The 26,242-nt window shown below is 50.2% G+C and overlaps 1 protein-coding gene across 2 annotated transcripts; it reads left to right on the forward strand.

The window, feature by feature from the left end:
* On the forward strand, positions 1-25,770 carry ENOX2 (ecto-NOX disulfide-thiol exchanger 2). Of its 2 annotated transcripts, none has more exons than XM_063170244.1 (15): positions 1-26; positions 7,430-7,567; positions 8,955-9,086; positions 10,651-10,806; positions 11,506-11,712; positions 12,493-12,726; positions 14,647-14,859; positions 16,352-16,458; positions 18,549-18,663; positions 19,039-19,220; positions 19,775-19,882; positions 20,676-20,732; positions 21,698-21,806; positions 22,056-22,141; positions 23,432-25,770. In XM_063170244.1, the coding sequence occupies exons 3-15, from the start codon at positions 8,990-8,992 to the stop codon at positions 23,561-23,563; spliced, it is 1,803 nt and encodes a 600-aa protein (XP_063026314.1). In that variant the 5' UTR covers positions 1-26; positions 7,430-7,567; positions 8,955-8,989; the 3' UTR covers positions 23,564-25,770. The 2 variants fall into 2 exon arrangements, with proteins under 2 accessions (XP_063026314.1, XP_063026313.1); XM_063170243.1 differs by lacking the exon at positions 1-26 and adding an exon at positions 3,120-3,283.
* Positions 25,771-26,242: the final 472 nt, after the last annotated feature.

Here is a 26,242-nt window from a genome sequence, read left to right on the forward strand (position 1 = left end):
GCGGCCGGGCCGGGCCGGGCCGGGCGGTGAGTGGGGGGGGGGGGGGCGCGGACCCGGGACACGGGACCCTGATGCGGGGAGCGAGCGCGGCCCTGCCCGGCCCCGCCCTGCCCTGGCGGGAGAGGCCGAGTGGCGGCCGGGGCCGGCCCGCAGCGAGAGCAGCCGGGGCCGGAGCCGGAGCGCTCCCCTGCTGGGGCCCGGGCGTGCGGAGGGCCCGCCCCGCTCTCCATTGCCGCTGCCCGACCGGCCGCAGGGCTCGCCGGGCAGGAGCGGCCTCCTCCGCACCTGCGGCCCGGCCGAGCCAGCCGGGGAGTTTTGTGGAGGGCCTGAACGGCCTCGTGGAAGCCGTCGCGACTTCGGGAAGACTGGCGGGGACACCCGCAGGGCTCCGCGTCCGGCTGGGGGGTGGGGAGGCTGTGTGGGAAAGTTTATTCCACGTGGGAAGTGTCTGTGCCACTCTTTGGGTTCAGTGGTAGTTAAAATAACTTCAAAAACGACATTAACATTACATCAGAAAAGATGGAGATTGTTACGGAAAGGTCTGGAGCACCCGGAGCAGCTGGGAAAGGGGCTCAGCCTGGAGAAAAGGAGCAACCTCAGGGGGGAACTTCTGTCTCTGCACAGCGCCCTGACAGGAGGAGCAGCCGGGGGGGTCGGGACCTTGTGCTGTGTCGTGTTTGCTCGAGGTGAGAGGAAAAAGGCCTCAAGGTGTGCCAGGGTAGGTTCAGGTTAGCAATTAGTAACAATCGTTTCCCTACCGGAGCGGTCAGGCCTTGGAATAAATTGCTCAGGGTGGAGGCACCATCTCTGCAAGTGTTGAGGCATTTGGGGTGTGTGTTTTAAGGGTTATTGTGGTGGTGCTGGTGGGTCTGGGTGACCTTGAAGGTCTCTTTCAATCCCAGTGATCCTGTGAAATTGGCACAAGGAGAAATTGGCTGCGTATAAAGAAATTCCTCTGGTGTTCCAAGAATGAGCAGTTTACAGAAGGGGTGGGGGGTGAAGGTGGCAGCAGCTTCCCCCGAGGTGGGATGCACCTGGCTGTGCTCACACTGTGCTGGGCTGTGCTGGGGCTGTGGTGCCACAGCAGATGGGCCGTGGGCAGCACAGGGAGCTTTGGGGATGCTCGTGCTGGTGCCCACAGCTGCCGTGGGCTGCAGCTCTCCCACAGCCCTGGACTGCAACTCTTACATGCACATGCATGCGTCTATTTGGTTCCTTAAGCATTTATATTGAGCTTCTTTGGTTTATGTCCTTCTTACTCTGTGGTTTTCCTCACATTTTGGCGCTGTGTGCTGTTACCAGTAGTGTCCATCAATGTCATGCTGTGTGGAGATGTTTTTGTTCTTTAGTGCCACGTATTTGTTGCACAAACATTAATCCTTGGATAAGCTCCTCATTAGTCTGCACTGTCCCTACCTCCCCTGCAGCTACATTAATTAGCCATTGTATTTTTCCATATTTTCCTGGAAAAAGTTGCAGCAGAGCTGTGAGGCTGTGGGAAAGCATGGAGGTGACCCTGGATAGGAGTTTATCCCTCCAACTTGTGTTCCTTCTTACTCCAGCCATACTCCTCCCTGTGGTGGAAGTCAAGGGGTTGGATTCTCTGTTTCTTCAAGGCTTATTTGAGGAATTTTGAGGAGAGATCAAATCTAATCTAATTAAAAAGGCCCTTGAGCTGAGTTGTTGAAAGCTGTGTGGGAGCTGGGGTGAGGTCAGGTTTCTGTGTTGAAGGTCATATGTTTGGAGCTTGTAGCAGGGATGAGGTTCAATCACCAAGTCATTGCAAAGATCAGGTGTTGCTACTGAGGTATTCTGTATACCTTCCAAAGATGGTGTGAGATTTCTCCCTTAATCCCCAGCTTTTCTGCTGACATTATTTCAGTTCCAGCATGTCCATTCCATCCAGCTGCTCCACTCTCAGCCAGCAGTTCCTCACGCTGATGCTGGCTTTCCACGAGGCTCTCTTGCCCATTAGTCCAAGCTTTTGCACTGGGATTTTTTGATGATCCTGACTGCTGGCTTTACTGGAGTTTTTGTTTTGTGTCTTCCCTTTTTCTTTTCCTCTTTTTTTTTTTTTCTTCTTCCCCTATTTTTTCTTTCTCAGTAGCTCTGTATAGTTAGTCCTGCATCCTTTTGCCCATCAGCTTTCTTCTCTGAGCTTTTCCAAAAGATATTTCTGAAAACAGGAGCTGTTGAGCGTTGTTCAGAGGTGGCACTTGCTGGATGTTGCTCTCCAGGAGTGCCGAGGGAGTCTGGAAGGACGGAAAGGGATGGATGCAGCTGCCTGCTCTGCATCCTCTGGAGCATGGGCAGCTCACCCCTGGAAATGCCAGGGTTAGAATTCCTAGATGTGTGTGCAGAGGGAGGCTGCTTTGGCAGAGCCTTGTGAGCATCCTGAAAACATTTCAGGGAGCATTTAATAATTTGGTGTGGGCATGGCAGGTTTCACTGTTGGGAAGAACCGAGGGCTGTGTTAGGTCGCTGCTGGTGCCACACATGTACACACATGCTGGTAAGGAGTTTTTTCCTTTGTTTTGGGTTACAACATTGAGTGTAGAGCACAGCTCGTACAGGACTTGGTCAGATTTCCCTGGTTTTGCTGCTGTGGCTGTGTTTTAGTGAAAACTCTGCAGGTTGGTGTCTCTGACTGGGGTTGCTGACTGCTGCATTCTCAGGCACAAAGGAGGAAGGGGCTCTTTGTGTCTCTCAGTTTTATAGAGCCCTGCTAGAATAATTAGCTGCCTGAAATTAATATATTATTCTTTCAAATACAAGCTTCCAGAATCAAGGAAAGTGAGCAGTGTGCCTGTTACCATCAAGGATTACCAGGAATTAATCTTTCAGTGCAAAGGCCACTAATCTCGGGCATGCAAACAGGGTTTATTGAGCTGCGTGCCAGTGCTTAGAGCAGTGATGGATGAAATCCCTGGCAAATTCAGATGCTCTGGCTGTTAATTGCCTCCCCACCTGCTCATCCACCTCCGTCCCTGCATGCTGGAATCTGCCTCTGGGTGTCAGGCCAGGAGATGGATGGTGACACGTGGAGCTGCTGGGTGCCAGCCCCGGGCCAGCTTGGGCTCTCACGCCTGGGCTGTCCTGCCTGCCCCAGGGCAGCTCTGCTCTCACTGGGTCCCAGCTTTTCTGTTGTGCTGGGAGCTGAGTGAGGGAGCTCAGCCTGGCACTCGGATTTTCAAGCACAAAGCCGAGCTGGGAGCGGTGGGAGAGCTGTCTGAACTCCTGCCTTACCATGAGCATCTTGCCATGTTCCTCGTGCAGTTTGCAGGTAACATGGGGGGGTTCTGGGATTCCCTGCATGGCTCCTGCTGCCCTGCAGGATTATCTGGAGTTGACAGAAGTCACTGTTAAAATTGTGCTGTTCTCATCAGTGTGCCTGGCCAGCTCCTGGCTCAGACTGATGTTTGGGAGGCTTTACCAGTGATAATTGAGCCAGGAGTATGGTAGAGAAGCATGCATGAGCCCAGCAGTAGTTTTTGAACCTGGAAATTAGTTTCCAAAAGGAAATGACTGGGATCAAAATGTAACTTCAAAGCTTTGGTATCCCTCTCTTCTGCCTTCCCTGCTGGTCTCTTTTCTCTTGTGTTCTAATCGATTGCTGCAGATGTACTTTGGTGTCCTTTCAAGTTCATTTCTTGAGGGCTTAAAATGAGAACTGTGTAATCAATGGTACAGTGTATCCTGGAATCCAGTTTATTCCCAAAAACACAGGCACTCTGCTCAGACTGAGCCGTGCTTATTCCCTAAATTTGCCAATGTTGGCAAAAGGTAAATCCGTATTTATAGTAAAGCCTGTGTCAGCCCATTTCTGAAGTTCCCCTGATGCTTAGTAAGAGAAGCCTAATGTGTGTTCAGAGGAGCCCAGGGGACCCCAAAATGTCACCTGAGGGGTTTAGAGGGACCTTGGGCACCCCCAAGTGTGACCCAGCGTAGCAGACAGGGTTCCAGGACATCCCAAAATACGACCATACAAGCACCAGCCTGCACAGACTTTTTGAGTGTATAATTGAAAGGCTTTTAGGTGTGTGACAGTGTCAGAGTACCTGGTAATAGTTGTCATTTGAGTTTTGGGGCAGAGGTTTATGTTGCTGCTGTTTATTAACTGGCTGAATGGCAGGAAAGCTGTTCCAGAGCCTGGGCAGAGTGAGGCTGCAGTTGGAGCTTGTGGCTCCAGAGCAGTGCCAGGCTTGTGGCAGAGCTCATGCCACCCCTTAACTGAATGTTCCTGAGCCCAGCAGGGAACATTTGCCCCAATCCCGAGGTGGCAGCCCTGTGGCTGCTGTGTTGTTTGTAAGTGGTCCCAGCAGTGTTTCACAGGAGTGCACAATCCTGTTTGTTGGTTGTGATTTCCAGTGTTTTCTGTTGGTAATGGGAGTGATCTTAAAACAGCCTTTTCAGTTTGCCTCCAGGACTTCTTGGGGTTTATTTTCCCCCTGGTCATTAAGGCAAATGGCCCAGCTCTGTTGGGATTGGAAAATCGAGTCCTGTCCAGGGTCTGGCATGGGACCCAGTGAGGATGGATACTTCCCTTGATTTATGCCTGGAACATTGAGATCTTTCCTCTCTCCCCAGCCCCTCTCTGAAGCTGTGCTGTGGGAGCTGCAGCCGTATTTAGCCCCAGCACAGACCTGGATTGATCCCAGCCCAGTGGGACAGTGGGCTGTGCATTGTCAGTGCTGCTTAGGCCAGTGGGAAGCTGTGGACTCTTCCCATCAGGCAGAGCTCAGCAGCTGCTTCCAGACGGGAAAACCACCCACAAGGACCCGCTGTGCTGTGGGAGAGCCTTCTGCTCATCTTTCAGCATCCCCCCCTTCTTTGCCTGATCCATTTTTCTGCTGAGGAATCTTCTAGTTTTTATTTTTAAATGTTTAGTCACTGCATTATGGCAGTGCCTCACGTCTCACTCCATTTTTAAATGGACTCTTCTGAAAATCCCTGGAGAAAGGAACAGGGAGATGTAGGGCACACTGACACCTGTGCCACATATGGCTCTAGAAGTGCTGACACCAGTTCTGACACTTGCTGGAAACCCAAATTTTCTCCTCCCCTCTTACCTTCTGTGTAGCATTTCCCAGCAAATGCAGAAATCTTATTTTGGCCTTTCCAGGCTGGCTTACTACAGGAATGCTGAGCAAACCCCTGTGGTTTGCTCCTGTGCTGGTGCCTTCCCTCCTGAGCAGAGCAGCTTGGAATGGCCAAGGACACCTCATTCTGGTTGGCACAAAGGACAGAGGGATGTTCCTGTTTGTGTCTCCTGGCTGTACTGGCTGAGCCTGTCAGCTTTTAACCTGCTCAGAGCCCAGGAGAGAGGATTTCCTGCAGCTTCAGTTTTCTCTGAGCCTGTTCTCCGTACCCAGTGGGGTGTGGCTGAGCTTTGGCTGCTCGCTGAGATGACAGGAGAGAGGCAGGTGGGTCTGAAAGTTGGCTGCTATCCACAGCATTTATCCTGTGTAGGGTGGCAAATCTAACATAATGAGGGGTTTCTTACTCCAGCGTGTGTTGGGAATCTTCTCTCTGACTTGTTTTAATTTTTGGAGCAAACTGCTGCTAGAGAGCAGCAAGCAAGGTCCCTTGCTTGTGGCTTCCATCACCCACTCTCCATACTGCCCTTTACTGGCACATTTGCTTTTTCTCCATCCTGGTGAAGTGAGAGCAAAGCTTTCCCAAGGAGTTTTCTGCTTGATGTTAGTTGTTGGGTTCTGGAGGCTGCGCCTGTTTTGGTGAGCCCTGAGGACAAGGCTCCTGTTCCAGGTCACACTGGTGCCTCCACCCAGAGCCTTCCAGCTGGTGCTGCTTTGCTTCTGGCTGTCGGCTGGCCCTGGGCACATGCTGGGACATTGAGATTCTCACTCAAACTGGGGCTGGAAATCCTTGGAGTGAGTGGCTGCCTGTGTTCCCCAGTGGGTTGGAAAGCAGTGGCTGGAGCAGTGTCCATTCAGGTGCTGGTCAGTGCCAGGTGTCTCCACAGTGTTGTCTTCAGCCAGAGCAGGGTGTCTGTCCATGCTGGTGACACCAGTGTCCGGCTGTCCCGCTGCTTCTCTCAATCCTTCCTATTCCCAAATGCAGGAAAACTCTTGTTCAAGTTCAATTTTGCCTTTTTTATCACATTGATAATAGCAATGTAAGCGTAGAACTGCTCCTTTTCCTTTCTCCTGCTGTCTTCCCTGTGCACAACCTCTCTATTTTTAACCTGCTGCATTCAGATTTGTTTTCCTGAGCCCTCATGACCTCCATGATATTTTGCCTTTGGAATATTTAACACAGCATTGTAGGCATCCTGCGTGGCCGGGCGTGACTATTGTTGTTGCCAGCTGAATAGTCCTTGTGTTTTTGGCTGCTTCTTGTGTTCTCAGCTTTCAGTGGCTCGGAGAGGAGCCTGCCAGGCTCCCTGTACCCGCTTGGCTATTTACAGCCAGACCCAGCAGCCATGTTTATTAAGTTCTTGGAATCCTCTGGAACAGAAATCACAAGGCTGTAGAGGGGCTGGAGGAAGGTTTGGTACAAATGCCTCGGCCCATCAGTACCCTGGGATGGGAATTGTCATTGTTGCTCCTCTCAATTCTGCTGATTCCCCTTGGAACACAGAGCACCTTAGAAATGTGGTTATTTTTATCACTTTATATGGGTCCACAAAAAATATTTGGTTTTTTCTTTTTTTCCACTGTATTGGCTGTTCAGGGTGAATTTGCTGAGATAAAGATAAATCAGACTTGATATTTCACTGCTCCTTTGGCCTTGCATTCCTGCAAGTGCTGCCTGTGATGTAAGGTGGAGTGAGGAGCTCAATGGTCAGTTCAGGGCACTGGACCCATCTCTTCAGCCTGGAGAAAAGGAGGCTCGTGGGGAACCTTGCTGCACAGGAGGGTGCACAGGAGGGTGCACCGGGGGGGAGTCTGGAGCTCTCTCCTTTTTGGGATGTGCAACCCAGAGCCCCTTCCATGTCAATGACCAAGAGCAGCTGTGTGGCAGATTCCTTGAACAAAACTTCCAACAGCATCTTCTCATTTTGAAGATGTTCTCAGTTGTGCCTTGTTTTTTGGTAGTAAATCGCTCCAGGTGAGTTCTCAACCAGTGAAACTGAAATAACTCTTAACAGTGTGTTTCTGGACTGAAGAAATAGGGAAAAATTCTGTTCTTTGAGTTTCCAGGCTTGAAATGCTGCTCAGCGCAGGGAAGATGCACCCCTGGCTTACACTCAGGCAGTTTGATTTGTGTGGGTGCTAGAATTGGTGCTGGTGAGTAATATTTTATTGTGTAACATTCAGATCAGGCAGAGCTGGGGCCAGGAGTCAGGATTGCTTCAAGGCCTGGAGTGCTGCTTGTGCCCAGAAGTGGGCATTTCTCTGACTACAGTGATCCAAAAGCATCACAAACCGGGTCGAGTCAAGTCCCTAAATGTGCTTTTCTCTTTCAGGTTTGAACCAGCTGTCCTTTGACCCTGCCAGCAGCGAGTCCCTGGGGCTGGGCAGCGCCGCTGGCCCGCGGCTGTCGGACAGCCCGGCTGAGGATGGAAGTGGCCCGGGAAAGAGGAAGAGGAGCAGCATTCCCCCAGGTGAGCCAATACCAGCTCCACTGCTGGCAGCACTCAAGGGTTCTGTGAAGAGTGGCCTGGATGCAGGGCTGTGGCTGTGCAGGTGGGCAGGGGGAGCTGTGTGCTGCTGCAGCCCCACTGCTGTGCCTGGAGCCAGGCTTGGACTGTGAGGGCTCCCCAAGGGGTATGTAGTGATAGAAAAGTGGGGAATGGCCTGCCACTGCAGGAATGGATGGGATATTAGGAGGGAATTGTTCTTTGTGGGGGTGGGGAGGCCCTGGCACAGGGCAGCTGTGGCTGCTCCGTCCCTGGCAGTGCCCAAGGCCAGGCTGGGTGAGGCTTGGAACAGCCTGGGACAGTGGGATGTGTCCCTGTCCATGGCAGAGGTTGGAATGGGATGGTTTTTCATGTCTCTTCCAACCCAAACCCTTCTGTGATTCTCTATACTTGTCCAAATAGATGTATTTTCCTAATTGAACAGAATCTCAAGATTAAAATCATGACCATAATTAAAAGCAGGATAAGACACCTCAGGCTGAATGACTGGAGACATTCATATTTAAGATAATGTCATAAAATCAAAGCGTTAAAAGAACTGTATGATATTGTAATGTCAGATCAAGAAGTTGTACAAGGAAAACTTCCTAGATGCCAGCTTCAGGATTTCTCACAAAGCATTGGGGAAAGAGGGAACACAGAATAATGTCTTTGCAGATTATATTGTGGCTGAAAACTGCAGTCCCACCAGAGTGACTGGGGAAATGTGGCACCTGCTTGTGCTGTGGAGGTGGGGTGTTACAGCATGGACAGAGCAGTCCGCAGGAATGAGGTGGGAACTTCCCTAGGGAGGTTCCAGGTGCAGAAGGGAAGGATGAGGCTGCACCTGGGGCAGAAGGAAGGTGATGTGCAAAGCCCTCAGCTGCAGAAAGAGAGGGTGAAATGCAGCTGTTTCCCTGGAGAGCTAAAAATCCTTGAAGGAGAATCAGGGACTTCACAGCACAGTTCAAGGATGGTTTTGATGAGCTGACAGAGCACTTCAATGGCAGTGGGAGGATCCTGCTGGGACAGCTCCCTTCAGTTCAGTGCAGTCTGACAGTTTATACCTGCTGGATGTGTCCTTTGTTCCTAAATCTCTTGAGAGGAATCAGTGTCTCCTTACCTTTAACCAGTGCTCCTTGAAGGTCCCTTAGAGCTGATAATTGCAGAGGATGACCCATAACTGAGGTGCTTTAAGGTGCTTTCCAGGTCCCAGCTGCTCCAGAGGCACAGCACTGATGGGGTTTTTTTTACTGTCTCTTCCCTGCCAGTGGATTTAGTTCTGGTTTTGGGTGCTGACACTGCAGAGCCTCGCTGGGCAGAGCTGAGATCTGCTCTAAGCCTTTAATCACTTTTATGTTCCTCTCAACAGATGGTGGCAGAAATCTGAGCCTGGACTCCATTCTGATGGGATTGCCAATGTCCGACCCGACTGCCTGGGCCACCGCCATGAACAACCTGGGCATGGCTCCCATGGGCATGACAGGACAGCCCCTCCTGCCCGGTGAGCTGAGCCTCCACTGCTCTCTGGGAGCAGCTGTGGCACTGGGGCTGGGCAGACACCCACCATGTACACACTGAGCTGTGTTCGAAATGCATTCATGCTGCAGGTGGTCTGTTTAGAGACCTGGATTGAGAGGAGATGAGAACACATGTATTTTAATGGAAATAATAGTTTTTGTGGGGTACCCCTAGGTATCCTGCAGTGGTGCAGGAGGAGGAGGATGCCACACAGAGATCAGGAAACCAGTGATATCCAGGAGCATGTTACTCTAAACTGAACTGCATTGGTTGATAAGGAAGGGAGGGAGATGAAGAGGAAAGCAACAGGGTAGCAAAATGGATATGGCAGAAATTCATGGAGAATTCTGCTCCAGAAATGACCACCTTGTAGTGTGAAATACATGTGCATGGCTGAGTCATCTTGCACTGGATGAAAGAGCTCCTGCAGGAACAGAGCTGAGCTGTGCCTGATTTCCCAGCAGTGCAGGATGCTGGACATCAAAGTCCTGAATGGAACTGACTGTTCCAGTGCTTTGCTGCACTAAGAAGGATGTTATCCCTGCCATAAGCCCTGTCTGCTCACCTGGGGAGGGAATGTCTGTGTTGGCAGACAGCACAACCTTCTCTCCTCCAGTTTGAGCAGCCTCAACACTCTCCACAGTAATAGAGTTCTCTCCTGTCCCCAAGGCCTTGTTTCACATTTGGCTTTGCTGTGGAGTTGCTGTTTCCTTGTCATTCTCCTGCTGACATTCTTCTATGAAGGGAAAAGTCAACACAGGCCTATCCCATGGATAAGGATACAATTCCCATGTACTCCTTCATCCATGTTTCACAGTTGGAACAGGAAAGTTTCTTGTACCTTCCTCCAAAAAGGCTGGTTGGTGGCAGAGGATTGGCCTCAGATGTGTGTTTTTGCTGTGACTGTGTTTCAAAGTACTGAGGAAATGGCAGGTTCTTAGCTCTGCAATTGCTGCACTTGTCTGCTTGGTGAGGTGATGCCCTAAAGCCCAGCACCATTTAGATTGGAGAAGTCCTTCACATCGAGTCCAACCTGTGACTGATCCCCACCTTGTCAACAGCTCAGAGCACTGAGTGCCACATCTTGGATACCTCCAGGGATGGGGACTGCACTCCTTTCAATGCCTGGCAACCTTTTCCATGTGCAGATTCTTCCTGATGCCCTTAAGCCTGTGTCACAACTGCCTGTGTTGCTGAACTACTTAACACAACCAAACTGGGTCAAGTTTTCCACTGTTTCCATATGTCACAGCTGTCTTTTTGTGGACAAACCTCTGGGAAGGGTTGGGCATTAGATGGGAGCCAGTGTCTTCAGAGGAGAGAAGGAAATTATTTATTTTAACGGAGAAAAATTACTTGACTGTGGCAATGAGCAATGAAATAGTTTTAAAACATTATTTTAAGGACACAGATCTAAAGTTTGATGTTGGCATGCTGCTGATTTTCACCGGCATGCGTGGGAGTGTTCCCCGTTTGCTGTCAGAGCTCACAGTCACTGTATGACTCTACCTCCCATGCCTGACTCCCTTATTCTCTCCCCCATTTAGATTTTGATCCTGCTCTTGGCATGATGACTGGAATCCCTCCAATCAACCCCATGATGCCAGGCCTGGGGATTGTCCCACCTCCCATCCCTCCGGACATGCCGGCTGTGAAGGAGATCATCCACTGCAAGAGCTGCACTCTCTTCCCACCTAACCCACGTAACTGTCTGCTTGTGCTTTGTGTCTATAGGGTATCCCTTTGTTTATATAAACCCAGGTGTGTGTGAGAAGAGGGCCATTCCTGGGACTCACTGCTGGCAAGAGAGTGACAGAGCAACAGGAAAAGCCTGGTCTTGTCACTGTTTGCAATTTTAAGAAATAGCCTTTTCAGCTGCTAGATTGATAAGGTCTAGGGAAGAAGCCATTCCAGTCACTGAGTGTTTGAAGTCCTCATGGTTTGATTCTTGTGTGCAGTGTGAGGTGTAGCTCAAGCACACAAGTCTGGAGTGTGGGCAGTTGCAGCACAAAGAATCCCCTGAGTACGTTTTTTATGTGTTATTTACATTAGGACAGTTTTTTAAGCTGTGATTTTGTAGCACCTTCCATGATGAAGTTGGGAGCCCCTTGTGCTGCTCGTGTTCTTTGACAGCAGCTCAGTGAACCTTCTGCACTCAGGAGAGTGTTTGGAGGGCTCTAGACTTCCAGGATCTTCTTTTTGCAAACCTGCCGGTGAATGTGCTTATTTTTATCCAGCACCTCAGCAGTGCTATGGATCCACTCCATAATCTGAGTGTGGCAGGCCAGGTGTGTGCTGGGAGGAAGCCAGGAAGGTGTGGTCATCTCTCAGGAGAGAGGAGCAGGTGGAAGGAGTACATTCTGACAACCCAAAACCTGACCTGCTCTGCTTTCTCTCTTCAGATCTTCCCCCTCCAGCCACGAGAGAGAGGCCCCCAGGGTGCAAGACAGTGTTTGTTGGAGGCCTGCCGGAAAACGGGACAGAGCAGATCATCATGGAGGTGTTTGAGCAGTGTGGGGAGGTCATAGCTATCCGCAAGAGCAAGAAGAACTTCTGCCACATCCGCTTTGCTGAGGAGTTCATGGTGGACAAGGCACTTTACCTGTCTGGTGGGTGTGTTTGGCTCAGAGGGAAGCTTAAAATTCTGGGACAGAACTGTGGTGGTGTGTTATAGGCAGAACAATAGAATTGGGGCAGATTTCTCTGATGCTGTGTCAGTTTGCCTTCTGCTGCCATTGCATTTCTGCTTAAATATATGAAAACAGCTCTTGAGAGGAAAGGCAGCAATGCTTTGTCACCTGAAAATGTTTACAAAACACTGGGCTGAGGTGCAGAGTCTATTTCCATCTTACATGGATAGTATCCAGCTAATTCTCTATATAGTGCCTAAAAAAATGGACGTTTGCTCCTAATTTGCTGACTGGTGGGCTGGACTTACTTGGCTGGTTGGCTTGTCCTAGTGGGGTTTTATTTGGCTTGTTGGTTTGCCTTAGTGGGGTTTTATTTGGCTGGTTGGCTTGCCCTAGTGGAGTTTTATTTGGCTGGTTGGTTTGCCCTAGTGGGGTTTTATTTGGCTGGTTGGCTTGCCCTAGTGGAGTTTTATTTGGCTGGTTGGTTTGCCCTAGTGGGGTTTTATTTGGCTGGTTGGTTTGCCCTAGTGGGGTTTTATTTGGCTGGTTGGTTTGCCCTAGTGGGGTTTTATTTGGCTGGTTGGCTTATCTTAGTGGGGTTTTATTTGGCTGGTTGGCTTGCCCTAGTGGGGTTTTATTTGGCTGGTTGGCTTGCCCTAGTGGGGTTTTCTTCCCTGTTAGCCAAACCCTCTGGGCTCCTTTAGCCATGGGAGCCTCAGGTGAGTCCCCAGTCCTACTGACCAGCGTCCCTCCTGGCAGGCTACCGCATCCGGCTGGGCTCCAGCACGGACAAGAAGGACACGGGGCGGCTGCACGTGGACTTTGCGCAGGCGCGGGACGACCTGTACGAGTGGGAGTGCAAGCAGCGCATGCTGGCGCGCGAGGAGCGGCACCGGCGCCGCCTGGCCGAGGAGCGCTTCCGCCCGCCCTCGCCGCCGCCCGTCGTGCACTACTCCGACCACGAGTGCAGCGTGGTGGCCGAGAAGCTCAAAGGTGAGAGGGGCTGGGTGGGCAGAGCTCTGTCTGCCCCAGGTGTCAGCGCACAGCAGCTCTGCCGCCATCTTCCTTCTTTTGTCAAAAACCCCCTCGTCTTGGTTTGGAAAGCCAGGAGTCTGCTAAGGAAGGCAGGAGCCTCCCCTGAAATGGAGAATGTAAACCCTCCCCACCCCTCCCAGTTGCTATAAATTTTAAATGAAGGGGCTCTCAGGCAAAAAATATGGGAGCAGGAAATAACAGTTCTTTAATAGGGAAGAAAAATTAAAGGATAAAATAAATAATGCAGTAAACTAAAACAGCACTGGCAGAGTCAGAACCCAACCTGACACCCTGTGGGTCAGGGTGTTGGTGGCAGCAGTCCCATTGGAATTGTGGCTCAGCCCTCCTGCAGTGTCAGGGGTGGTTCTGCTGGAGCAGGATCCTGTAGAGAAGGATGGATTCTTCCTCTGAAGATCCAGTGGAAGGAGAGGCAGCTGCCGTTCCTCTGGGAAATCCAGTGGAGAAAACTGTGCTGGTGTCTCAAAACCTCTGGATTATATCTGGGTAGGAATGCTTGGCTCCTCCCTCTGGGTGGACGCCATCTCACAATGGGATGTTGTCACAGACATCTTTTGTGAAAATCTTTTCTTTAGGATTTTCCTGCTGAAGCGGAAAAGTTTCAGCAACAAATGTAAACAATGATTATCTGCTGCTGTGGAATGCAACAGGTCCACCTGTGATTGGCCCCTCTTAGATGTTTACAATTAATGGCCAATCAAGGACTGAGCTATCTCGGACAGAGTCTGAGAGAGCTCCTTTGTTATCATTCTTTTCTGTTCTATTCTTAGCTTAGCTAGCCTTCTGAGGAACCTTTTGCTTCCTTTTCTTTTTACTATAGTTATAATGTAGTATATATATCATAAAATAATAAATCAAGCCTTCTGATCATGGAGTCAACATTCTCGTCTCTCTCTCATCCTGAAAACCCCTGTGACCATGGTCACAGGATGTTATAGTTTTTATCAGCCATGCAGTGACATTCAATAGCTGTTATCAGCAATGTCCCCTCCCGAGGGAGGAGTGATTGTGGTCACTCAAAGAGAGAGATAAGGCAAACTGCTCACTTGAAAAAAGACAATCTGCCATGTAGATGGTAATAGAATACATCTTGCCTTGCAATCTGGAACACCCCTGCCCTTGAATCATATTTGTGGAATCTCAGAATGGAAAGGACCCGAAGGCTCACCTGGCCTGACCTTTCTTGGCAGAAGCATGGTCTAGACCAGATGGCCCAACACTCTGCCCAGCCCAGTCTTGAAAGCCTCTGGTACTGGGGAGTCCAGCACTTCCACAATGCTGCTGTTGTGAAAAGTTGTCTCCAGGAGTACCCATTCCCCCTCATCCTTTCCAGGTGACTCTCTTGTAAAAGAGGAGTTTCATCTTCATGGCCCTCCTCAAGACACAGTGATGAGGTCTCCCTTAAATCTTATTTTCCCAAGGCTGAGCAAACCCGTTGAGTGCAGGAAACTTCTGCAAATCAAAACTGTTCAGTACAAGTTTCTTTCACATAATTTTGCTTGGAAGGACTAATGTAAGACATTCTTGGAAGCCTGAGATTCATGTGTGATATGATGATTTTGGAGCTGGAGGTCATCTCCTTTCACAAAAGGTTCCATCTCAGTAGATGTGACGTTTTCCAGTAAGTTTCTAGTGCTTGTTCCTCCTCTTGCTGCACCTCAGCAGGTGATCCAGCTTGGTGCTGGACTTGCCTTCCTTTGTACAGCCACCTGTTCAGATCCTTCCCTGCTTCCAGAGGTTGTGATGAGTCACCTGAAGGATGCTGACCTTTGAAGGAGCAGTTCAGCTCTGAGGAAAGCACCTGAAAGCTGCCCAGGCCACCCCAGAGGTGTGGTGTAAAGTTGTCCTTTCTTCCTGCAGATGACACCAAGTTCTCGGAAGCCATCCAGACCTTGCTGACCTGGATAGAACGTGGGGAGGTGAACAGGAGAACTGCCAACAACTTCTACTCCATGATCCAGTCAGCCAACAGCCACATACGCAGGCTCGTCAACGAGAAGGCGGCTCACGAGAAGGAGATGGAAGAAGCTAAAGAGAAGTTCAAACTGGCTCTCTCAGGGATCCTCGTGCAGTGTGAGTAGTGTCTCCAAGCTGGATGCTGGTTGTGTGGTGTAGGGAAGTCTCTTCATTTCCAGAGTCTGGAGGGGCCCCACTAAAAGGCTCTGGGAAAAGAAGTGGCAAAAATGGCTTCAGTGCAGCTCCGGCTGATTTGGAATCACATGGCACTAACCTGGCAAAAATCCCTTGTGGTGCTTTTTACTGGAGTAAGAGTCCACATCTGGGGGGAGGAGAGAATGAATTCTGAATTTGTTTCCTCTTAATTATCGTCTTGTTATTATTTCTGTCACATTTTCAACCCCTCCTGTGCACAAACAAGGTAAGTTCCTGGAATCTGGTGCCTCAGCGAAGTGTGCAGGATTTGTTCGCAAAAGGTAGGAGCAGCAGAGTGCTTCCAACACCCTGTTGCAGACCCTGGGTCTTTCAAATCCCAGTACTTTATAAAACCAGGAAAACAAGGAAGAGGCATGGACTGTATTAATTCCAAGATGTGATTTGTAATAGTTTCTCAGACCATTCATTGCTGCTTACACGTCCTTGCTTCAGTATATCTGAATATTTTTACTTCATTACAAGTACCTTCTCCACAATTGTACTAATTTTCTTTGAGCCCCTTGCCTAGCTTTTGAGCATTCTTAACTTTTGGTTTTGTATCTAGTAATTTTAGCCCTTACTTGTTTTTTTTTTAAATTATTGTTTTCCTTTTAATTCTGTTAATGGTAAAAACTACGGGCACACGGTCCAGAGGGACTTACAATGAGCACTGCAGAGTAAGTAGTAATAGAGACTAGTGTGTATCTCCACTCTCTAAAACCAAGACTGATATCTCAGCCACTCTTAGGTTACTCTAACGAGCAGAGAGATATGTTTATTTTGTGAGAATTATGAGTACTGCATCACAAGCATAGAAAAAATCAAGTGGATGTGCTCTGTGCTGTGGGTGAGCTCTCAGCCAAGGAGAAACACTTTGTGTATTCCAAATCCTCTAAGTTTTCTAGAGAAGCAGGAGGAATAAATCCCAGAACCCAGAATAGTTGATGGCTGGTGCCTTTGCTTTGGTCCTGGTCGTGTTTCGGTAGCTCACACAGGTCTGTGGCACTGTGCAAAGGCCAACTCATGGTTGTAGCTCATCACCCCATTTCAGAGGTGAGTCCTGCCCCTCTGAACTTACACTCCCAGCCAGCCTCACACAGCATATTTGGATATTTTTCAGCACCTGTGCTGCCTTTTTTTTTCCACGTGTCCTGCCTTTTTCCCAGCTGAGAGCAGAGCCCGTGCCCCAGTTGGTTGTTGCTCTGTGAGCATTTGGCACTGGCCTGGTGAAGCCCACAAGGCTCTTTCCAGACACTGAGCCCCCTCCCTGAGCGTAGCATCAGCACAGTGCAGTGTTATGAGAAAAGGGGAGCCAAACCACCTGCCTGATTCCACTTTTTTACTCCTTTACTCCTCTTGTTCGCCCTCTCTGGATGCTATTCGGGCCCGATTTGCTGCTGATTTGCCACTCCAGTCGAGCAGATAGTGGCCGTGTACCATTCTGCCTCCAAACAAAAGGCTTGGGACCATTTCACGAAAGCTCAGCGTAAGAACATCAGCGTGTGGTGCAAACAAGCAGAGGTTGGTAATCTTTTCTTGTGTTAGATCCTCCAGCACGGTCTCTTGCTTGTCAGGATGTTGATGTTCGGTTTGCGCGATGCTCGCATGGATAACAACACCTTCCTTCACAGTGTGAGGTGGGAATCACTCAGGAGGCTCTTGTGGTACAGGTAATAAATTTTCTCTTGGTATTTGTGTCACCAGTAGCAATACATGGAGACCTGCCTGCTGATGGAAGTTGTGCACAATAATAGTCATAATACTGCTGATAAATGTTGATTTTTCTGCTGATTTTAATATTAAAGCAAGAAGGATTTCTAGAGAGATTAAAAAAACAGCAGCTCTAAGTTTCGTCAGAATCTTTTATCACATTTTATGTGATATTTCCACCTTGAGGTGGAAATAATTGCAGATGAACAGCCTGGAAAGCTTGAGGGAGGATGTTCTCATGTTTGTGTATTTATCCAGTGAAGTGACATGATGAAATGTGTGGTTTAAAAATGGTGATCAGAAAGGAACTGATGGAAGAATGCTTGTCACTCCCACTGCTCTTCCTGCAGGAGGAAGAATAGTTCTTAGTCCAGTAAGATTTTATAAAATCAGATAAGAGAGTCAGGCAGAATATCAGAAATAAGGAAGCTAAGGTAAAGAAAAGGTGTCCATTGGGAGGTGATGGGTGGGGAGATGTTTGTCCTGGGGGCTCTGATGAGATCCATGCTGCCAGCTGCCACCTTGGGGGTGCAGGACCTTGCACTTGGCCTTGTTGAGTCTCATGAGGTTTTATCCCACTCCTCCACCCTGTCCTGTTCCCTTTGGCTGTCATTGCTTACCCCTAGTGTAAATCTTCCTGTGGTTCTGGATTTGTCTGGGATATTGATTTCCTTAGTACAAACTTGGAAAGCAAGTCTATCCCAGCAAAGCCAGGAGGTGTCTTTCACCTTTAAGATTATTTACCATCCAGAGTGAATCTCAGCAAAGCTGAGAGGCTGCTGATCCGTGATCACCACGGGCCAGGGATGTGCAGGCCTGGGATCCCTGTGAGCTGGAGATATCCTGGCCTGTGATCCCTATGGACTGGGGTGTCCAGGCCTGTGATCCTTGTGGACTGGGGTGTCCAGGCCACCTTCCTGCAAAGCTGCAGCCTGGGAAGACTCTGGATCAGGCCCAGCCAGGGCCCTGTGGTACCAAGCAGGTGGTTAATCCTCCACCATGCTTGAACACCAAGTGCCCACGTTGTCCTGGGAAGTTTCCAGGTGTGATCTCCCCATGAGACTGTACCTATGGGCCTTGCCAATCCCAGTGAGTCAAACCTTTGTAGCAGCTAAAAGAGGAGCCAAGGTTTCTTTTGCACCTGAGAAGCCAAGTGCTGATTCAGATTCACTCTGAGCCCAGTGCTCCCGTTTTTCCCTGCCTTCTGACCACTGGCTGTGGCTGGGGTGGGAGCTCTCTCTCCAGTTGGAGCTGTCTTTTGTTCCAAGGTAAGTTCTCCCTATAGGAAGAGGCTGTGAGACCACTGGTGAGGCCTCTTTCAGGAGCACTTCAGCTGCCAGGCTCAGTGTTCTGCTCTCCCCAGCTTAGGGACTGCTCTTAAAGGAGGGTGGAAGCCACAAGATGCAACTTTTTGATGCAGATTTTGGCAGATACTTATATATTTATAAAAATGCCGCTAGTATATGGTACATTTTTAGGTGTAATTTAAAATGTCTCTTACCTCATTGTAGATACCAGATGCTGGCTAAAGGGTCTCTCAGCCTTTTGGTGTCACCTTGAGGAGGTCCCTCAAGGTGCAGCTGTAGCTTGGTTTGCTCTGTCCCAGCTCAGGTTGGGACTTTTGGCTCCAGAGAATTAGGGCTGACTCCAGTTCCTCAGGTTTGCACAGCAAGGCTGAGCTGCCTCATCACAAGAGCAGAAGGGAGATGGAAGGGTCTGTAATCCCAGTAGCTCTGACAGAGTGACTTGTGCTGGATATTGCCCTTGATCTAATAATCTGTGCCAGTTTTTAAGTCATGTCCTGGAGTTGTTTTTTGCAGACCTAGATTTCAGGAACTCTTCATTCAGCCAACCTGTTCCTCGCAATCTGTATTGAAACCCTCTCTGCTTCTGAACCCCAGGAGATCCGTAACATCCACAATGATGAGCTGATGGGCATTCGGAGAGAGGAGGAGATGGAAATGTCTGATGAAGAAATAGAAGATCCATCAGAGATGAAAGAAACAGAAGAGTCAGGTAAAATCCCTTTTTACAGCTCATAATGTGCTTCTCTTCAGTGGTTTCTTTCTGGCAGCGGGAAGCCGTTCCCCTTGTCCTGTCACTCCATCCTTTGTCCAAAGTCCCTCTCCAGCTCTCTTGAGCCCCTTTAGGCCCTGGGAGGGGCTCTGAGGTCTCCCTGGATCGTTCTCTTCTCCTGGCTGGACAGCCCCAGCTCTCCCAGCCTGGCTGCAGAGCAGAGGGGCTCCAGCCCTGTGATACCCGAACAGCTGGAGCCATTCCTTTGTGTGCTCAGGCTGTGTAACCCGAGCTGCTGAGCCCGTGGGCAGGGTGGGGAGGGCAGCCAGGGGTTCCCTGCTGTCCCTGCTGTCCTGATTGCTGTGCTGTCCCCAGCGCTGGTGTCGCAGGTGGAGGCGCTGAAGGAGGAGAACGACAGCCTGCGCTGGCAGCTGGACGCCTATCGCAACGAGGTGGAGCTGCTCAAGCAGGAGCAGGGCAAGGCCTCCAGGGACGAGGACACCACCAAGGAGCAGCAGATGAAGCTCCTCCAGCAGGCTCTGCAGGGCATGCAGAAGGTGGGCCAGGAATTTTTCATAGCTGGGGCTGTGCTGCAGGGGAAAGAGGCTGGGATGGGTGGCAGGAACACTTGGAAAAACATTTTAGCAGGATTTTAGCAGGATCCAATCTGGCAGCGGGGAGCAACTTTGTTGTGTCCAGTGTTGCTAAAAAAAAAACCCAAAGAAAATATTGATACCAGGGATGGTGTATGAGCTGATAAGTCCAATGGAAACAATCCATAGTTGAAGGATTCTTTGTGTGCTCTTTACTGTGATTTCCAAAGTACCAAGTCTGTCCATAACCAGCTGAGTTAGGAAATGGGAAATCCCATCCATTGGGGATGGAATTACTGCCCCATGTTTACACAGCTGTGTGTTTTTATATGCTAATAGGCAAAGGTGTTTCTAAGGTGGATCCTTCTTTTATATTTCATCTTGTAGTGGTTCTGGATGTGATCTGTCTGGTCTTCATGGAAAAGCTCTTCTAAATTTTATGGTCTTTAAACAATAATTGGTGGAAGGCAGGTTGAGAAGGTGGAAGGCAGGTTAAGAGTTTATCTTTTCTCTTCCAGCATCTTTTGAAAGTCCAAGAGGAGTACAAAAAGAGAGAAGCTGAGTTGGAAAAAGTGAAAGAAGACAAACTTAAAATAGAAACATTACTAGAAAACCTGAAGGAGCAGGTATGTGCCATGCAGGTCTTCCTTGTGCAGTCCTCACCTTTGTGGTGAAGGACATCTGTCCTGCACTCCTGGTGGGAATGCCCAGCCCTGGTTCCAGCAGCTGTCCTTGGAAAGTGAGGAAAAATTACTTGTCAAATTGCAGGATGTCTGTCAGGAATGGACCTGCAGTTGCTTCATGTACCTGTGAGACAATCTCAGCAACTGTATAAATACAATAGGACTGTCACTGAACAGTGTACAGTGGTGGCACAGCTGGAACGGGGTTTTTCTGTAGCGTGAGCTTTTAAAAGACAAGAAAAAAGGTCTCAGTTATCAGACACTGATATTTACAACTGTGGTTTAGGAGCATGTTTTGATCTGCCCTCCATAAAACATTTTGGAACTGGAAATTTTTGTGAGTGTTTTAATATTTTTATTCTTGCTGGGTTTATTCCAAACAAAAATCCATGCAGTATTCCAAACAGAAATCCATAGTGCTGCTTCTCAGGTTTGATCCCCTCTGATTTGATCGTGGATTTGACTCTATACTTGCTGAGTTCTTTTCTCTATAGCACAGACACAATTACAAAAGAAGCATGAGGCAGCACTTCCCCTTGGCCCACAGAGCCAGAGACTGGGTTTATCTCATTTTCCATCTGTAGTCCCACTTTTTTGTGCCAGGAGCTAGGGAAGATAATGCCTTTCTACTAACTAAAAATAGTTTTGTGTATTCCAGTAATAATCAGAGCAGGATCTTCAAAACAAAAATAAGAGATTATCATCAGTAATCTTTCCTTTCTTTGGCCATATATAGCAGAGCATGGCAGATGAAGAGGACAAGGAGGGAGATGCAGCTGACTGCCAAGGGAATGTAAGTCCAAGAGCTGCTGCTCTGTCATGGTGGAAGGTGTCCCTGGGGGTGGAACAGGGTGGGCTTTAAGGTCCCTCCCAGCCCAACCCATCCCATGATTCCGTGATCTTCAGGAGCAGGCAGGCTGTGGGTTTGCATTGTAGCTGCTGGGCTGCAGTCCCTGATCAGCTTCCACAGAGCAGAGCTGCTCTTTCTCCTCTAGAAGCAAATGTGGAAGCTCAGGCCATTTGGGCACAGGCTCAGCCCTGGGAGCTGAGAACTGCACTGGTGTAAGAATTTGAGCAAACCCAGGAGACTGTTCAGTTCTATCTTGGTCACTGGCCTCCCTCCAGCCCATCTCACTGGTCGCTGGGAGCTCTTCCCAATTATAGCTGTCCACAGCTCTCAGGCCACTGGAATTCCACATAAAACTAGGGAATAAAACAAGTTCTGCTTTTAGTGCAGCCGCCGTCTTTGCATTGTTGTGTTTATGTCAGGGATAATAAATTATGCCCAATTCTGTTTTAATTCAGTACCACAAACTCAAGTCAGGGACAGTCTGATCCTAAGCCCTTTGCAGCCCCATGGCACTTGATTAATCCCATTTGTGTCAGTGTGGGCATTTGAGAAATAAACCTCTGCAGCTTAATCAGTCATGGCAAGGCCACGGTCTGGTTTGTATTTTGTTGTTTAAAGCAAGGCCCTTGTGGAGCAGATGTCATGGCAGGGAGCAGGGCTGGTGCAGGGTGTGTGGTAGCATCTCCTGAGCTTTGTGACCTTTTCGTCTCACTTGGTGGATGATGCCCAGCACCGTGGACACAGCTGTGCTTTGCTGGGAGCATTTTTGAAAATAAACTTCAGATAGAGCAGTGATGGATGCAGTGACTCAGAAAGCCAGGAAAACACCCCTGCACGCTCTGTGGAGCCTGCCCAAGCCAGTCCCTGGTGTGCCAGGTTGTCTGGAACGTGTCCTGTGGCTTTTGCAGGAGAGCAGCATGTCCAGAGTTTGTGCCTGCAGCCAGGAGAAAGAATGTCCAGTGGAGAAGACCTTGAGCAACAGCCCTGTGAAATCTGAACGAGAAGTTCTCTTAGTTGGTGAGTTCTGCTGGCTCGGTGGTGATTCCAGAGACCTGAGCTGGGGGGAGCTGCTTCAAGGTGACCTTGCACTCCTCCTGCCCCCCTCTGGCTGCTTTGCTTATCCCAAGGGAGGTGGGAGTCCTGGAACTGAGGAAGACCTTGAGCTTTGCTGGGGTCAGGGTGTGGCTGCCTGCAGGGGCACGGGGCTGCTGTTCTCAGCTGGCTTTTGTCTCGTGACAATGACCTTGGTGGTGCTCCTTTCCCCAGGGATAATTTCAACCTTTCTCCACGTGCATCCCTTTGGAGCCAGCATTGAGTACATCTGCTCCTACCTGCAGCGCCTGGACAGCAAGGTGGGTGTGGGACAGCCTGGGCTCTGCTCCCTGCTGAAGGGAATGGGGCATGGGGTGAATTTCAGGATGATAGGAAGGTGGTTTGTGTTGGGAGGGACCTCAAAGCCCATCCAGTTCCATGCCCTGGCAGGGACACTTGCACTATTCCAGGTTGCCCAAAGCAGCCCAGCTTTGGGGTTCACCACTAACTACACCCCCAATGTCCCATTGTCCTGCTGGCTTTGTGCTCCTTCTTGGAGTAAATGGGCGCAACTGTGCAAAGGCTTCTGGAAGGAGTTATACCTCATTCCTTTAGGAAGGAATTACATCTCATTGTCCTCTATCCCAGTCTCCAGCTGTCTTCCTTAAAGAGCCCCAGGGACAGGAGGCCCCACAGTCATGGGAATTCTGTCTTTGGATTGGAACTTATCCAGCTGCTTGTGTATATAAATGAGTGTTTAGTTTACCCTTTCCTAAGAAAACATGGCTCCCTGGCCTTGCTCACTCCAGCCTTACAAAGACAGAGTTAATAATTTTATCTCCTCATTGTAGCTTGGGGTTTGTCTGTGGGGCCACCAGCTGCCTTTATTTTGGTTTGGAACTCCTACAGAACTGCCATCATGGCACTCAAGCTGCTTTCTGCAACTTCCTCTTTGGTTTCCACAGTGCAGAGAAGGGCTTCTGGGAGCCTCTGCTTGGGAGAAGCCCTGTGCAGAGCCCACCCTTTATTTAACTGTGCTGTGGCATCAGTCTCCTCACGTTCACTCACACTGAGGGCTATTTCCATTGTCCTTTGTGTTCCTTCTGAGCTCTTCTGTCTCCTCCTTGACTCTTGCAGGAGTTCAGATTAGTTTGGGATGTTATTTTTAACCCTGAGCAGATCTTTGGGCCTGAGGTGAGGCAGGAGGAGGGGGAGTACTTGGAAGTATGACCTGTTCTTGAAGCTGCCAATAGGAAAGGAAGGGGAATATCTTTTCCCTGTTCCCTGTCCATCATTATCACCAAAAAGATGAGCAGAGAGCACAAAAATTAAGATCCAAGGTGGTTTGGAGCCATGGAAGAGCCCTTCAGAAGTTGCCTGTAGCCCTGAGCGTGGCTTGGCAGGACCTGGGGCTCGCCTCAGTTCCTTCTGTGCAGTGGTGCAACCCCAGTCTTAGCTCTTGTCACAGCTCCTGGTGTCCCAGCATTATCCCCAGGAGTTCAGGGAAGGCCTGGATGAGCTTCAGCCATGTACCTGTTTGAGTGTGAATTATCAGCAGCCATCAGGGCTCCCATCTTCCCTTTCAGTGCTGTTCTCCTTGTGCTCCCCAGATCTGCACGGCCGAGGTGGAGGTGCTCATGACGCGACTGCAGAACACGTTCCGGCAGGAGCTCAGCGGGGTTGGGGCCAGCCTGGAGAAGAGGTGGAAGTTTTGTGGCTTTGATGGGTTGAAAATGACCTGAGCTTTGACTGAACTGAGCTGGAAACAGTGGGATATGGATGCTGAGAAAACCTGGGATGCTCCTTCCTCTGTTCCTGATGATTCCCTCACATCACAGCCTCGGGGTACAAAGTGTAAAAGTGAAACCAAGTCCAGAGTGGCACATGAAGAACTTCCAAGTTCTGCAGCTGCTTTGATCAGTTATTTGTTATTGGGCAAGTGCTGTTCAGTATATTTGGGGAAAAAAGCTCCTGCCTGACCCTTTGAAGCACAGCGTGTTGACTCTGTGTTCTGCCAATGTTGTATGTGCTTGTGTGCCCAAATTCCTCCTCCTCGACCTTCCTTCTGCTAGGAACAGCCACAGACTGTCCTGAAGCAAAAACAAAGGGGCATCTTCTGGTTTCTAGATCACCAAAAGGGAAAAAAAAAGCATTTTTTAGATATTTCTATTAGTAAAAGCCAAGGTATGTTTAAAGAGAAGTTTTAGATGTGTCAGGGGCCTCTGAGCCAAGGAATTGTTTCTTTTATTGCTGTTCTCTTTGTTAGCAGTTAAGCTGAGGTGTGGGGGCTGAGGGGGATTCTGGCAGTGCCACTCATGCTCTGGGTCAGTCTGTACAGAATCTTCTACATGGGAAGGGTGTTTAATTTTCTGGGGATGTGGGTGGAGAAGAGCGACATCAGCCTGACTTTTGGTGATTTTTACCACTCAGTTCCTTCACCTACTTTGCTTTGGAGACCAAGCTCAAGCAGCACAGACTCCTCTGCTCCTGATCCTTCCCGGCCCTGTTGTTCATGTTCCCAGTGCATGCCATGCTCTTGCCCAGCTGTGCAGAGGTGCAGGGTAGCACAGCTCAGCCCGTCCCAGCCTGCCTGGAGCCCTCTGGATCCTCCTGCCCACGGCAGCCTCACGTTCCCAGCCTGGCAGGGCTCTCAGTCACCCTGTGCAGTATTCCTGTTCTAGACATCCCAGTGTGCTCCCAGCACGGCAGCTGGCACAGTTCCAGCCCCTCCTCTTGTTCCCCATGCCCCAGGTGCTGGTGCCCTTCACTTGGGCTGTTGATCCCACCTCACTTTGGGGGAGAAGCCTCAGTTCATATGTTCCTGTTCTCAGGTATTTCCCAACCCTGGTGCCATCCTGCTGGGTCCTTCTCCACCCTGTGCCATGGCCAAGGTAGTGCCCAGGTGAGTACAGGGACATTTCTGGTGTGTTCTGTGTACCTGGCACAGAGACCTGATGGTGTGTGAACCAATTCCTCATCCAAAACCCCACCAGGCTTGGAGCCAGCTATTGACCTGCTGGCTCTGTTTCTCCCCTCACCATTCCCTGCAATAGGAAGGACAGAGGAGAGCACTCCTGTGCTCCTGCTCCCTTTCCCACTCACCCCAGGGCTCTGAGGTCTCTCCAGATCCCTTGTGTTTCTTCCTGCACCATCATCCTCCTCGTTGTTGTTGTCACTGGCAGAGCCTGGCACCAGTTCTCCCCAGGCACTGGGGGAGCCAGGGTGGTCGCAGAGGAGAGCCCTGCTGTGCTAGGTGGGAATGTGGCACTTGTGCCACCTGTCCCTTGGGGTCAGCCAGGTGGAGAGAGAGCAGGGTGGCCTGCTCTCAGTGAGAGCTCTCCTTGGGAAAATGGAGGAAGAAGCTTCAGGAGTCAGGACAGTTGCAGAGCGCTGGGAGCAGCCGTGGCTGGAGCACCCGGGGCAGGGAAGGCGTGGGCTGGGTGGGGACAGGGCTGGGCTCCCCACACAGGGACTGGCTGGGTCCCGGCTTCTGCTGGCTGCAGCGTGGGAGCTGGGATGGGGCCAGGGCACCTCCTGGGGCTCTGAGGGGGCTGGGGCTGCTGGAGAGACCGGGCAGGTTGTTCCATGGGGCAGCAGAAGGGAGAGGAGCCAGGACCTGTGGGGCAATGGCTGGTGCTGTGCAAGTGATTCAGGGCTGGAGCACCCCAGGGTGCTGCTGCTTCCCTGTCCCAGGGCCTTTCCAGAGGGGCTGAGGTTTCTCCCAGGAGAAATCCACCCTGGGCTGCTGAGGTGACGTCCAGGGATGGGTGACACAGATCTTCCCTTGGGACCAGGCTGTTCCCACATGGGCTGCTGCTCTCCCTGCACCCAACACTGAGCGCTTGCCACACTGGGAGCAGATAAAAACCCTTTTAAAAATGCTTTGAATAGTTGTGTCCCTGCAGATGAATGCTGTATTTTTAAGGAATAAACATTTTTTATGGGCAAATCTTGGGCCTGCTGCTTTCTTTGTTGTTCCAACCCAAACTGTTCCATGATCATGGGCCAGGAGCCCAGCTGTGGCCCCAAAGGGCTCATGGCAAGGAGTGTGTTCATTGGCAAGGAAGTGCCAATTTTGGGTGTTGGTGGAGGTGTGGGAGGCTCTGCAAGATCTGTAACCCTCTGAGAACAACCTGAGCTGCAGATCCACCCCATGAGGTCTGTGAGCTCCTCAACAGCAGAGCACTGCAGGGACCCTGGATGTGGAGCCTGTGCCAGACCCTGCCAGACACTGTCACGGGGAAGCTGCCATGGTGGAGCACCGGGAAGGTGCACGGAGAGCTGAGGTGGGAATCATCCACTGGCCCTCCCCAGGCAGCACATTCCCAGTTCAGGTTTCACCTGGCAGCACAGCTGATGCTTTGGGGGTGTCCTGGTTGCCCATGGACGGGAGCGGGGAAAGCTGAGGATGGAGGGGATTG

Source organism: Melospiza melodia, chromosome 16, assembly GCF_035770615.1.
Source record: "Melospiza melodia melodia isolate bMelMel2 chromosome 16, bMelMel2.pri, whole genome shotgun sequence".
Lineage (NCBI taxonomy): Eukaryota > Metazoa > Chordata > Aves > Passeriformes > Passerellidae > Melospiza > Melospiza melodia.